Genomic DNA, 14106 nt, shown 5'->3' with positions numbered 1-14106 from the left:
CACACGGGCATGATGGGTATTATTGATGGGCACTACTGTCCACTCTCAACAGTTAGGGAGCACACGTGGTTCGGTTTGGATCCGCTACCGAGCTGATGTGCTTCTGGGTTTGTCTGACCCGCTTCACCTCCGGCAGGTCCGGGATAGCCGTAGCTCGACCCAGAGAGTCCTTGTACTTTATCTGCCCCACAGCCAGTTTGAGGGGGAGGAGAAATAAAGAGGTCAGTCAGAGACAGCTGCAGGAGGACAGAGACACAACACTGCACCAGAACTCACAGCAGACATGAAACATGGAGTCAAACACACACACTGTGTTTTATCCTGAGAGATGGAGAAGCAGATTGTGACGGAGGCTGGTGGGGTTTAGATGACCCTGTTAACTCTGCACAGTGGGTTTGATGTGATCAGTATCAGCTGTGACAGGATCAGGAGAGCTGTTATGTTTGAGGGAGATGAGCGGGGTGAAGGGGACAGGGTGACTCTGTGGAGTACCGTGCTAATGTTTTGCTGATTGCGTTTAACTCTCTCCATCTCTGGGGTCTCTGACACTGACGTGCCTTGTCCCACGTCTGTCTTGTATTGAATCTTTGAATGAGACGACACAGAAAGTCAAATATGGAGGACACACACTCAGAGGAGGATTAGTTTCAGATCTGGGAGGGAAGGAACAAAAAATAATTCAGGGAAATGCTCCTTTAAGGTCTTTTCACACCAAACACCAATAAATCATGTGAATAAATCGCACGTCAGTCATAAGTTAATCCCATCTATCTCTAACAGCCTGCCCACACCTGTTCCTATATCGCAGTGTCTTTTTTTCTCTTCAGCTGTTTCATTTTCTGCCGATAAAAACAACCGACCAAAAAAATCAGAACTCAAATCTTCTTGTCTACCTTTGAGTGAAAAGTTTGAACGCAATAAACCATTAACGAATATTCTCTTTTTTTATTTCGTTTTTTCCCTGGTGTGAAAAGGCCTTTATCTGAGGGGGTAAAATGGAGGGAAATTATGTTTTTATGAAAATGTGAATTCAAAATCACATCGTTAACCAAGGCTGGTAAAAAGGAGTGATCTATGAAACGTAGTTAGGATGAAGGAGGTAGAGGTTTCTAGAGTCTCAGACTAGTAGGAGAGGTCAGAGGGCATTTTATGAAATGACTGTAAGGGGGTCAGATCAGGGTCACTGCAGTCCTTTGTCTCTACCAAGCTGATATTCTTCTGGGTTTCTCGGACCCGCTTCACCTCAGGGAGATCTGGGATGGACGTGCCTTGACCCACAGAGTCCTTGTACTGAATCTGACCGTCGTATAAATAAGTTACAGAGACACAGAGTCAGACAGGGACAGACACAAGGACAGTATGTACTGAGGACACACAGACAGTAACAGCTCATGACATTGTGTTTGAGGGAGATGAAGAGTGAGGAAGAGTTGACTGAGGTAAATGAATGTAGAGCAGGAGGTTGCAGGGTGACTCTGTGGAGTACCGTGCTAATGTTTTGCTGATTGCGTTTAACTCTCTCCATCTCTGGGGTCTCTGACACTGACGTGCCTTGTCCCACGTCTGCCTTGTATTGAATCTTTGAATGAGACGACACAGAAAGTCAAATATGGAGGACACACACTCAGAGGAGGATTAGTTTCAGATCTGGGAGGGAAGGAAATACCAAAAATATCAAAAACTAGTTTTTATAACTAAGTTCAGGAACAAAGACCACGTCTCCATCTCATCCAGAGAATACAGGAATCACCACAGGACTCTATCTGTAGTAGAGCAGACAAAGAGACGACTCCCCCAAACTGTCTCAACTTCCCTGGTTCTGTCCCGCCCTCCCTCCTTCAACCGATACCTGACCTTCTACCTGTCTGAGACCAATCCTCTTCCATACTTCCCTCAGTCCTCATCCCTTCATCCCTCAATCCCACATCCTTCGATCCTCTTCCTGGCTTCCCTCGACCCTCATCCCTTCAACCCAAATCCCTCAACCCTTATCCTTTCATCCCACATCCTTCGATCCTCTTCCTGGCTTCCCTCAACCCTAACCCTTCATCCTACATCCTTCGATCCTCTTCCTGGCTTCCCTCGACCCTCATCCCTTCGACCCAAATCCCTCAACCCTTATCCTTTCATCCCACATCCTTCAATCCTCTTCCTGGCTTCCCTCGACCCGTATCCCTTCATCCTACATCCTTCGATCCTCTTCCTGGCTTCCCTCGACCCTCATCCCTTCGACCCAAATCCCTCAACCCTTATCCCTTCATCCCACATCCTTCGATCCTCTTCCTGGCTTCCCTCGACCCTCATCCCTTCGACCCAAATCCCTCGACCCTTATCCCTTCATCCCACATCCTTCGATCCTCTTCCTGGCTTCCCTCGACCCTCATCCCTTCGACCCAAATCCCTCGACCCTTATCCCTTCATCCCACATCCTTCGATCCTCTTCCTGGCTTCCCTCGACCCTTATCCCTTCATCCCACATCATTCGATCCTCTTCCTGGCTTCCCTCGACCCTCATCCCTTCGACCCAAATCCCTCAAACCTTATCCTTTCATCCCACATCCTTCGATCTTCTTCCTGGCTTCCCTCGACCCTCATCCCTTCATCCTACATCCTTCGATCCTCTTCCTGGCTTCCCTCGACCCTCATCCCTTCGACCCAAATCCCTCAACCCTTATCCTTTCATCCCACATCCTTTGATCCTCTTCCTGGCTTCCCTCGACCCTCATCCCTTCGACCCAAATCCCTCAACCCTTATTCCTTCATCCCACATCTTTCGATCCTCTTCCTGGCTTCCCTCGACCCTCATCCCTTTGACCCAAATCCCTCGACCCTTATCCCCTCATCCCACATCCTTCGATCCTCTTCCTGGCTTCCCTCGACCCTCATCCCTTCGACCCAAATCCCTCAACCCTTATCCCTTCGTCCCACATCCTTCGATCCTCTTCCTGGCTTCCCTCGACCCTCATCCCTTCATCCTACATCCTTCGATCCTCTTCCTGGCTTCCCTCGACCCTCATCCCTTCGACCCAAATCCCTCAACTCTTATCCTTTCATCCCACATCCTTTGATCCTCTTCCTGGCTTCCCTCGACCCTCATCCCTTCGACCCAAATCCCTCAACCCTTATCCCTTCATCCCACATCTTTCGATCCTCTTCCTGGCTTCCCTCGACCCTCATCCCTTTGACCCAAATCCCTCGACCCTTATCCCCTCATCCTACATCCTTCGATCCTCTTCCTGGCTTCCCTCGACCCTCATCCCTTCGACCCAAATCCCTCAACCCTTATCCCTTCATCCCACATCCTTCGATCCTCTTCCTGGCTTCCCTCGACCCTTATCCCTTCATCCCACATCCTTCGATCCTCTTCCTGGCTTCCCTCGACCCTCATCCCTTCGACCCTAATCCCTCAACCCTTATCCTTTCATCCCACATCCTTCGATCTTCTTCCTGGCTTCCCTCGACCCTCATCCCTTCATCCTACATCCTTCGATCCTCTTCCTGGCTTCCCTCGACCCAAATCCCTCAACCCTTATCCTTTCATCCCACATCCTTCGATCCTCTTCCTGGCTTCCCTCGACCCTTATCCCTTCATCCCACATCCTTCGATCCTCTTCCTGGCTTCCCTCGACTCTTATCCCTTCATCCCACATCCTTCGATCCTCTTCCTGGCTTCCCTCGACCCTCATCCCTTCGACCCAAATCCCTCAACCCTTATTCTTTCATCCCACATCCTTTTATAGTAGTAGGAGAGGATGTGGGATGAAAGAATAAGGGTTGAGGGATTTGGGCCCTCCGTGTTTTTAGCATTGGTTTCCCCTCTTCCTCTTCCAGACTTCCCTCAAACCTCATCCCTTTATCCCACATCATTCGATCCTCTTCCTGGCTTCCCTCGACCCTCATCCCTTCGACCCAAATCCCTCAACCCTTATCCTTTCATCCCACATCCTTCGATCCTCTTCCTGGCTTCCCTCGACCCTCATCCCTTCATCCTACATCCTTCGATCCTCTTCCTGGCTTCCCTCGACCCTCATCCCTTCGACCCAAATCCCTCAACCCTTATCCCTTCATCCCACATCTTTCGATCCTCTTCCTGGCTTCCCTCGACCCTCATCCCTTTGACCCAAATCCCTCGACCCTTATCCCCTCATCCCACATCCTTCGATCCTCTTCCTGGCTTCCCTCGACCCTCATCCCTTCGACCCAAATCCCTCAACCCTTATCCTTTCATCCCACATCCTTCGATCCTCTTCCTGGCTTCCCTCGACCCTCATCCCTTCATCCTACATCCTTCGATCCTCTTCCTGGCTTCCCTCGACCCTCATCCCTTCGACCCAAATCCCTCAACCCTTATTCTTTCATCCCACATCCTCTCCTACTACTATAAAACTATAGACCCTCCGTGTTTTTAGCACTGGTTTCCCCTCTTCCTCTTCCAGACTTCCCTCAAACCTCATCCCTTCATCCATTGTGTGTAATGAACTAACTGCAGTCTATAACTGTATTGCCGTGGCCTTTGTTTGTGAATTAAATTAAAAAACAGGTCAATACAGATTTATTTCAGGGAAAAATGAAGGGGAATTATCTGTGGTGGGGGGTGTGTTTTTTTTTGTTTTATTTTTTTTTTTTTGTGAAAATGTGAATTCAAAATCACATCGTTAACCAAAGCTGGTAAAAAGGAGTGATCTATGAAACGTAGTTAGGATGAAGGAGGTAGAGGTTTCTAGAGTTTCAGACTAGTAGGAGAGGTCAGAGGGCATTTTATGAAATGACTGTAAGGGGGTCAGATCAGGGTCACTGCAGTCCTTTGTCTCTACCAAGCTGATATTCTTCTGGGTTTCTCGGACCCGCTTCACCTCAGGGAGATCTGGGATGGACGTGCCTTGACCCACAGAGTCCTTGTACTGAATCTGACCGTCGTATAAATAAGTTACAGAGACACAGAGTCAGACAGGGACAGACACAAGGACAGTATGTACTGAGGACACACAGACAGTAACAGCTCATGACATTGTGTTTGAGGGAGATGAAGAGTGAGGAAGAGTTGACTGAGGTAAATGAATGTAGAGCAGGAGGTTGCAGGGTGACTCTGTGGAGTACCGTGCTAATGTTTTGCTGATTGCGTTTAACTCTCTCCATCTCTGGGGTCTCTGACACTGACGTGCCTTGTCCCACGTCTGCCTTGTATTGAATCTTTGAATGAGACGACACAGAAAGTCAAATATGGAGGACACACACTCAGAGGAGGATTAGTTTCAGATCTGGGAGGGAAGGAAATACCAAAAATATCAAAAAATGAAATAAAATACAAAAAACAGGGAAATGCAGACTGATTTTGAGAAAACAAAATTAAGGGACTTTTTTTGTAGAAATGTAAATTCAAAATCACGTCATTAACCACGGTTGGTAAAAAGGAGTGATTTATGAGACTTAGAGTGGAGGAGGGGAAACCAGTGCTAAAAACACGGAGGGTCTAGAGTTTCAGACTAGTAGGAGAGGTCAGAGGGCATTTTATGAAATGACTGTAAGGGGGTCAGATCAGGGTCACTGCAGTCCTTTGTCTCTACCAAGCTGATATTCTTCTGGGTTTCTCGGACCCGCTTCACCTCAGGGAGATCTGGGATGGACGTGCCTTGACCCACAGAGTCCTTGTACTGAATCTGACCCATGAGACACAGAGTCAGACAGGGACAGACACAAAGGACAGTATGTACTGAGGACACACAGACATGTCCACTGATTCATATCACCAACATACAACAGCTGACAGTAACACGTGATGCCAGTGTTCACACAGGTCAGTGACAGTTGGGAGTGTTGGTGATAAATAAGGTTGTGAAATATTCACACTCTGCTTTAAAATGGATGATACTTGATTTAGTTTATGACTTCAGGGTTTAGATGTGATGAATTATCATGAGAAAGAAAAATCCTACGGAGCCCTCAAAGGAACTGATGGACACGTTCACTATGCTGCCAAAAGTATGTAGACACCCAACCACTGCTGTACTGTGCAACGGTTTTCAAACATTTTAAAATCATGGTCTATAATATGAAACTGAAACAGCTCCCACTCTTTCAGCTGCAGATATTTGATCCCATTCAGCCACTAAAGTGTTGGTGAGGTCGGACACTGGTGTTGGGTGATGAGGTCTGGCTCACAGTTGCCAGTTTAGTTAATTGTAAAGGTCTCAGATGGGGTTGAGGTCAGGACTCTGGAAAAACTTTTTCTTTATGGACACGGCTTTGTGCACGGCAACATTCATTGTCATATACTGAATTAAAATATAATTGCAACACTTGTTTTTGCTCCTATTTATCACAGGTTGAATATCTGAGACTGTTTTATGCAACAAAGACTTATTTCTCAGAGGATCTTGATGATGATGTTGGATGTGTTTTGTACATGATCTGCAGTTGTGATGTTGGTTGGATGTACTGCCAAATTCAGTGAAAAGACATTGGAGTTGTATTGTGTTGTTGTGAACATTACTGCAGTCAGTATACCAACAACACACTACCTCATAAACCTGTGATACCTTCGGCATTATGTCGTGTGATCAAACATTACTACTCATTGCAGAGTGACCTTTCATTGTGATGATCCCAAGACACACCTGTGTAGTAACGATGCTGTTTAACCAGACACACCTGTCAGGTGGATGGGTTATCTTAGGAAAGAGGTCACTAACATGGATTTTAACACACCTGTGACCAAAATTTGAGATAAAGATAAAGAAGACTTCTGTAAGCACAAAAAGTCTTAGATCTTAAACTTGAGCCTGTGAGCAATGATGGGAGCAAAAAGAGAAGTTTTTGTTTAGTCTAAAGCCCACTGCATGCTGGAGCATTAACTTTTCATCTGTATGGAAATAAGCTGCTCAGACCAAACAATGAAAAACAGCAATAAACCAAAAGTCCTTGGAAAGGAGTGTCCACATAGTTTTGGCCATGTAGTGTTCTGTGGAAACAGGCGTGTGTATTGCAGTAAAGACGAAGCTACATCTCTACCTTTCCACAAGTTAAACTAAAACGTGTGTTGTCTTTGGGGGCTCCGTACAATCCTGTAATTAGTGAGAAAATATTATACTGAAAGTAAAATAACAAACATGAAATAAATCTGTAAAATGCTGGATTGAAATGGCGATTTGCAGATTATTATTTGAAGAGATGACGTGTGAGGACAGGTCGGGTTATATTCTGAGAACAGGAGGGGATATGGAGGTAAAGCTGGTGGAGGGCAGGGTCACTCTGTGGAGTACCGTGCTAACGTTCCGCTGGTTGCGTTTAACTCTCTCCATCTCAGGCGTCTCCGGTAAAGCTGTTCCTCCTCCCACCTCCTCTTTGTACTGAATCTTTACATGGACGAGGAATGAAAGCAGCAACCAGAGGTTAGCCTGATTTCAGCTCTCTGGTAACCAGGACGTGGTGCTTCATTTAACTTGCAAACTATTTTATCTGCTTTGTGAATACAATCCAACACACACCAACAAAAACACACTGAATGAGACAAACACACACATAAACCAACACACCCACGACATCATGGTTCTGTGAACACATATCTAACAACACACAAGCTCTGCACTAACACACAGACATGTTGCACTATAGAGAAACTGTCAGGGGTTAGTGGCGTGAATTAAAATGCTGCTTATTCTACATGGTTAAAAACTCTGTGTTTGGTCCAAAGAAATTGGGGCTGCATGTCAGGGTGGTTAAAAAATAAAGAGAGGAGTAAGGAAAAGTGTTATTAGGAAATATTAAGAAAAGAAATAATAATATGACGTAGATACCAAGCTGAAATTCTTTGTATTCTCTTTAACACGAAGCATTTCAGGAGTGTCCTTTACAGTAGACACTTTGCCCTTTATGTTTTTAAGGTCAATCTGGTAAAGATTCTACAGGAGAGAAAAACAAAGTGCAGTTAAAATGTTTCACAATGATAAAGAGAAGAAAAGAAACAGAAAACCAGAAACTATGAAAAAGTGTCTCAGTTTCTGCTCAGGATTAGCTCCAAAGCTTTTTCTCTGAATACGACACTGAGCTGACTCAACACGTGACACCAAACACTTTACAGCTGGACTCAGTCCAATAAGAGAACACAGACACAGAGACACACACAGAATGAGCAGCAGACACCAGAGGATCCTCTGACTTCACACTGTACGTCACCATCAGCATCATTTATCATTTCATGACTTACAGTGCTGAAATTCTTCTGGTTCTCTCGGACTCTCTGCATCTCAGGAGTGTCCAGGACCGGCACATAGTGAGACATCGTCTTCTCTGCCTCCTCCTTGTACTTTTTCTGGTGGACACAAACAGTAGGATGTTTCATTATTAAAACAGATCCACACAATATTTCAAGACTCTTCAGTTCATTGTTTTAGGATTTCCCCAGACATGTGTTAAATGTCCAGTGTGAAGGATTCAGGGGGTGTATGGGCAGAAACAGAACATTCAGAACATTTCTAGTGTTTTCATCAGTGTAAAATCAGCTGAAACTAAGTGTTGTTGTGTTTTCGTTGGCTTAGAATGAGTTGTTTTTATCTATACAGGGAGCAGATCCTCTTCCACAAAACCTGCCATGTCTCTACAGTAGCCCAGAGCGGACAAGCAGTTTCCAGAAAGAACCTTTCACCTTTTAACCAAGCGGTAACCTCTGTGGCTGAGAAATGAAGCCAACAGGAAGTGCCAAAAACTGCAGTTCCTCTGATGTCCACTTGAGGCTGACTCCATGAGTGAGTCAGTCCCCACAGACCTCCATGTTCACGTGTAGAAATAAACATGTTTACAGGTCTCTAAAGATTATTTCAACATTCATGACAACAGGGACTGATTTTTTTTTATGCATAATTAAGGGTGTGTCCACTTTGAGCTGACAAGCTGATACCACAGCGACAGCGTTGGTTAGGTAACGTAACCGTGGCATCACCCCAGATTAAAAGAGTGTATGCATAGCTGTTGCTATTTCAGTGTGTTTTCAGTTCATGAAAGTTGATTGTAACATTTTGGTCACTTAAAAAAGTCTTGTTCAGTGTTCAGTTATCGGATGTTCATATTTTCTGGTGATGACATTTGTTTGTTTTTTGCTAGCAAAAAATTAGCATTAGCGTTATCACAGTTAATCAGAGCTGTAAATGTACCGTGCTAAACAATCTAGCACCTAACGTTAGGGTTAGCTCTGAATCTGCTCACTTCTGGCTCCAAATATCCAAAATGGCGATGACCATAATGTCCGACTTGAGGCTTTAAAACAGGAGTCCACAAACCAACAGGTGATGTCACGGTGGCTGCATCCATTTTTTATACAGTCTGTGGCTTTATGTCACCTGAAGGCCACCGTAAGGAGGCAGGCAGAGGGGTATTCAGTTGGTTAAAAATCTGCAACCTCACTGCTGGATGCTTCTAAATCCTCCACACTGAAACCTATAACTGAAACCTGTGGAAGGTTTAATCACCTGGCTGACGATGTTCTTCATCTGTTGAGCGTGGATAATGTCTGGGGTGTCGATCACAGTGGTGTAGCTGGCCCTGTCCATCTCAGCGGTCTGCTTGTACTTGGTCTGAAACACAATAAATATATATATCATTCAGCACAGATTCAGACCTGACACAAACACACCAGAGCCAGTCTGTGGATCACTGATAGATCTAAATGGAGACACAGTATGATTCAGACCTGACTGAGGATGTCAGTGGCGTTCCTGGCCCTCATGAAGTCGGGGGTGTCTGTAGCCAAAGCCAACATTCCTTTGCCCTTGATCTCCTGCTCCAGTGACTTCTTGTACTCTCTCTGTAAATGTTACAGGTGATCAGGTGTTAAACAAAGCACTGTACTAATACGACTGTCAGACAACTATAGATAACAGGATTTATTCATACTGAGAGGATGCAAAACCAAACATCCAAGAGATGGTGAATAAAGACGGTTAGAGGAAATTTTATTTTCAAAGGTCATCGGGACAGCAGATTGTGTGGAAAGATAAAACAACACGAGTTAAAGACGGTGTGTTAAAGTATAGTTTCTCTTAAAGTGGAAACAGACAACTCTTCAGCTTTTCCCTCCCTCTTATTTACAAGTGGTATTATTGTTGATGCCCAAAGACAACCAGATCACTTCTTGTTTACCTCAGAGCCTCAGCTACCAACAGCTCAGCACACACTGTTTTTTTGTTTTCTGAAGTTGCTTTGATTGTTCTGTCATTTTTGCTGCTGAGGATAATAGCTTCAAAGACATTACAGTGATAGTCTTTGGAAAGCCACCGAGGAAAACAAAGCACTATCCTCTTCCTGTTTTGGTTGATGCACTTCCTTTGTGCTGTAAACACCATTTTCCAGAGCGATCATAGCTGGTGAAACTGGTGAGTCTTAAAGGGCCAGTGTGTAAAATGGGTTGAAAACAGTGACATCAGTGGTCAAATTCTAGATTGCAGGGCTCACTCGCTCACCCCTCCCGTCAGGTAAATGACGGTGGCCTCGTAGGGACAAAAAGCCTTGCGCATGAGTTTTTCAGGAGTAGGTCTATCTAGTGACGAGGTGAATGTTTATTTAGAAATCTAAACCATGTTACGATATTGTAATGAATCCCTCACGAGCAGGAGACCAGAGGAGCGTTCAGGAAAAAGGCCAGTTTATTTGAGCACTCCAGAAACTCCAGTAACACTCCAGGGTGTAAAAGACTCCGTCCCAAACTCTGACTCTTCTAGCGTAACACACACACTTCATACACACATACTCGTTTACCATGCTAAGTGGGGACCCCCTCCCCTCTCTGCTCCACCAATCTCCAGCCCGCACACTGACTGACAGTGTAGCCTGTAAACAGAGCTCAGCTGTTTATTTAGCCTAGCAATATCTCCGGACTATAGTAGCTGCAATGGACGACTTTGAACGTGATTTTGAAGAGTTTCTTGTAGCAGACACAGACCCAGAGCCATACCTGTTTGAGCCGGAGCACACAGATGAGGAACTCCATGTGTTTGATGCTGAGCGGGTGAGAACAGAGGCTGAATGCACAGAATGGGATTCGGTGCTACTGCTGCCATCGTTGGGGAGATATATCATCAGGAGGAAAAGCGCCGCAGAGGGTGCATCACAAGGAGTGAAGTTGCGTCTTCTTTTCCTCGCAGATGACGGTTCGGGTTCATTCTCTCCTGTTGTGTGGTAAGTGTGGTCCATTCGCAAACTTTATAACTAAAAAAACTTTTCACTACTCTCCATCGACGAACTACTAACACTCTCTGCTGTTTCTTCCTCCTTCTTCCTTCCTTCCGCTGTCTTCATTGGTTCATTTATACACGCGAAACGCGTTCTCTGGCTGGCTGGATCGTCCACTCAGTCTGCTGTACATACATGGCGGCGCAAGATGGCGACCTCTCTAAAACAAGGCCCTTGCTATATATATATAAAAGCATAACTATAAGGCTACGAAAACCAAACGAATTTTATTTTATAGTGATTATACACTTATATAAACATATTAATGGGTAGAATATTCGGATTCAGATTCAGATTGACAATAAACCATGCCAAATATTACACACTGGCCCTTTAAGAGAGGCTTGAAGGAAACCAATCTAAACTCCAATGATGTCATTATTCTATCACCATTACACTGTGTGGTTAACATTCACTTCATAACGAGTTATCGTCTATTTCCACTTTCATTTTTCATTATTTCAGTTTATGTAAAAACCCGTAAAGTTCTTCACAGTGTTTCGTCTGATGTTCGTTCCAAATATCAACCTCCCCCAGAGCACATTTTAACAAAAACAGTGAGCTCAATTAAAATGATGTAAAGTCTTGACTTCTTGTGCACAGCCTTGATGCTTTGTTGACCACCAGGGTCGAGCAGATCTAAAATTAAGTGATGTCTGGTTAGGCCCCAGCCACTTCCTCTTTAAACCCCGCCCATTCCAGGTATGGATACAGGTACAGATAATTGAGTTGGTTGAAAGGATGCAGATAAAATGATGACGTACTGGCTCATCCCTATTTCCTACAGCACTAAGCACTTCTGTTATTCTTCCTGTGTGCAGGTGGGCTGCAGCTACGTCTGCTGTGAAATCAGTAACTATAAACTAGTCAAAGATAAAATCCTGAATAAATACAGAGTGTTGCATGTTTCATATTAAACCTCAACACAATGTGCTTTCAGTACATCTGAGGTTGATCTCTGGAACATTTATCGGACATTACAAGAAGACGAGTGTGAGAGGAACCCGTGGGAACTCAAACAGATGAAGGAGAAGGTTTTAACTTGTAAGAACATTTCATAAGAATCAAAGAAAGGAGGGTGCTGAAAGATTAGTGATGTCATGAAGCAAGGATCAAAGTCACACCCAGCAGTCGCCCTTTTAGTGTGATGATGAAGCTCAGTTAGGGGAGAGGATTCAGCAGATGGTGCACCACAGCAGGATTGTGGGAAGGCACTCAGTTGAGAGTGTGATGGTGTTTCCATCACTTCTCAGTCAGCCATACCTCACACAGGATTTGAGTGGCATTCCTTGCTCTCAAAAGCTCCGGAGTTTCCTCCAGTACAGTTAGCCCTTTACCCTTCACTCCCTCCTCTAGATCCCTCCTGTACTCTTTCTACAGGACGGAAGAAGAACAGAGAGAGCTGCAAGAAGGGCACACAGGCAGGCCAGGCCAAGGCGTTCAGACAGACAGACAGACAGACAGACAGACAGACAGACAGACAGACAGTACACCTGTGGGCTCAAAGTCACCAACACTACCAGGATAACAGCCTAAGACACTTTGACAGATTCAGGGTTTACATGTATTATACCAACATCTGTTACAGTTTCACAGAGGGAGGACGTGTTGGTGACTTCGGCAAGAATCCTGATAAAAGACATGTCAAACACATTTTATCAGATACAGTGAAAACAAAACACATCACCAGAACATTTCATCATTTCACCTCATTGACTGACATGACTGCATGCACACACACTGTTGAACATGAAGCTGTTAGTTGGCTCCTGAGTGTTAAAACTATGAGTCCAAGATGCCACAAATACAAACCATCCTAACTACTGAACTAGAAGCTCTGCGAACAGAGAAGGGAAATATATGAGCGTTGCATTTCAGCAAGTCCTCCGACCCAGACGACCTCACAGGTCATTGTTTCTACCCTCTAACAGAGCGCTGCAGCAACGAGTCCTAAAACCTGGAGTTAGCATTTTAGCATGGCATGTTCCCTCGTCTTGAAGTCAATGTGTGTTCTGAACGGGATTTTGGTGAGTTGTCTGAAATAAAGTCTGTGGTTCACACAAGCTGAAGAGACATTCATGTTTTGTTCTGCGACATAAGTAAGTCAGTAAATAACCCACTGTGAATTCAGAAGCTTTTATGTGTCTAGAAAAAGACAGCTGCTAACAACTGGCTAAATGAGCAGGCTGTTCTCTGCACTGTTTGTATGTGTACCTAAGAAAAGTAACATGCCAGACTTTGTGCATAACTTATGCAATCATGAGTTTGTTTATAACCTACGTAATTGAGAAGGCTGTGATCACATGACCAGTGCAATGACAGGAGTACAGAAGGAAGTAGGATAAAGATTATTATTATCATAGCAGGTTGTGGTGGTGGATGGTCAATCAAACACAGGACTTTCCTCCAGAAGTAAAGTGTTTGTGTGAAACCAAGTGAACTTTGAGTTATTTTAAGGTACGTCATCACCATGTTTCTTTTACTAAACCTAACCTACTTAACTTTACAATAAATATGTAACGTGACAGGGAGCAGGAGCACAAGAGACTCCACCAGCCAAGCGGCTAGCTTCTGGTTTAGCGCTCCGCTAACTTGATTGGGAATAAACTGATTTAATTGTGTGGCTCTCATGTGGCATCTCCTGTGGCATCACGTGACAGACTCGTAGGTTGTTAATACAGAGTTTGGCACTTCCTGTGGGCCTGACTTGGAATTTGTCGCTGTTTATACGAGATCATCTGACTTCCTCCTTTGCTCCCGTCATAATATCTGCTGCCACTGGAGGCTGCCGCCAATCGATAAATGTAGATATGGGTTGTAACAAGCTGCTGTACAGATGACCTGTGTGGTCGTTGTTTTTGGGGGGAGGACAGTTTGTTGTATTAT

General features: G+C 44.8%; 1 protein-coding gene across 43 annotated transcripts in view; it reads right to left on the bottom strand.

Moving 5' to 3' along the window:
* neb (nebulin) overlaps window positions 1-14106 on the bottom strand; it is a 95899-nt gene that overhangs the window by 6507 nt on the left and 75286 nt on the right. For 11 of the 43 annotated variants that reach the window (XM_078174770.1, XM_078174774.1, XM_078174779.1 and 8 more), the window contains 13 exons: window positions 12484-12594; window positions 9683-9796; window positions 9462-9566; window positions 8204-8308; window positions 7794-7898; window positions 7260-7352; window positions 5565-5657; window positions 5098-5190; window positions 4815-4907; window positions 1487-1579; window positions 1204-1296; window positions 493-585; window positions 89-181 (listed from right to left, as the gene is read on the bottom strand). In XM_078174770.1, the coding sequence (XP_078030896.1) occupies window positions 89-181; window positions 493-585; window positions 1204-1296; window positions 1487-1579; window positions 4815-4907; window positions 5098-5190; window positions 5565-5657; window positions 7260-7352; window positions 7794-7898; window positions 8204-8308; window positions 9462-9566; window positions 9683-9796; window positions 12484-12594 (1284 nt within the window). The remainder of the gene's footprint in view (window positions 1-88; window positions 182-492; window positions 586-1203; window positions 1297-1486; window positions 1580-4814; window positions 4908-5097; window positions 5191-5564; window positions 5658-7259; window positions 7353-7793; window positions 7899-8203; window positions 8309-9461; window positions 9567-9682; window positions 9797-12483; window positions 12595-14106) is intronic. The other 32 variants (XM_078174797.1, XM_078174803.1, XM_078174789.1 and 29 more) reach the window with 11 other exon arrangements.

Source organism: Epinephelus lanceolatus, chromosome 14, assembly GCF_041903045.1.
Source record: "Epinephelus lanceolatus isolate andai-2023 chromosome 14, ASM4190304v1, whole genome shotgun sequence".
NCBI classification, from domain to species: domain Eukaryota; kingdom Metazoa; phylum Chordata; class Actinopteri; order Perciformes; family Serranidae; genus Epinephelus; species Epinephelus lanceolatus.
Note: the sequence above shows the minus strand (reverse complement) of the source record. Positions and strands in the feature narration are given on the sequence as shown.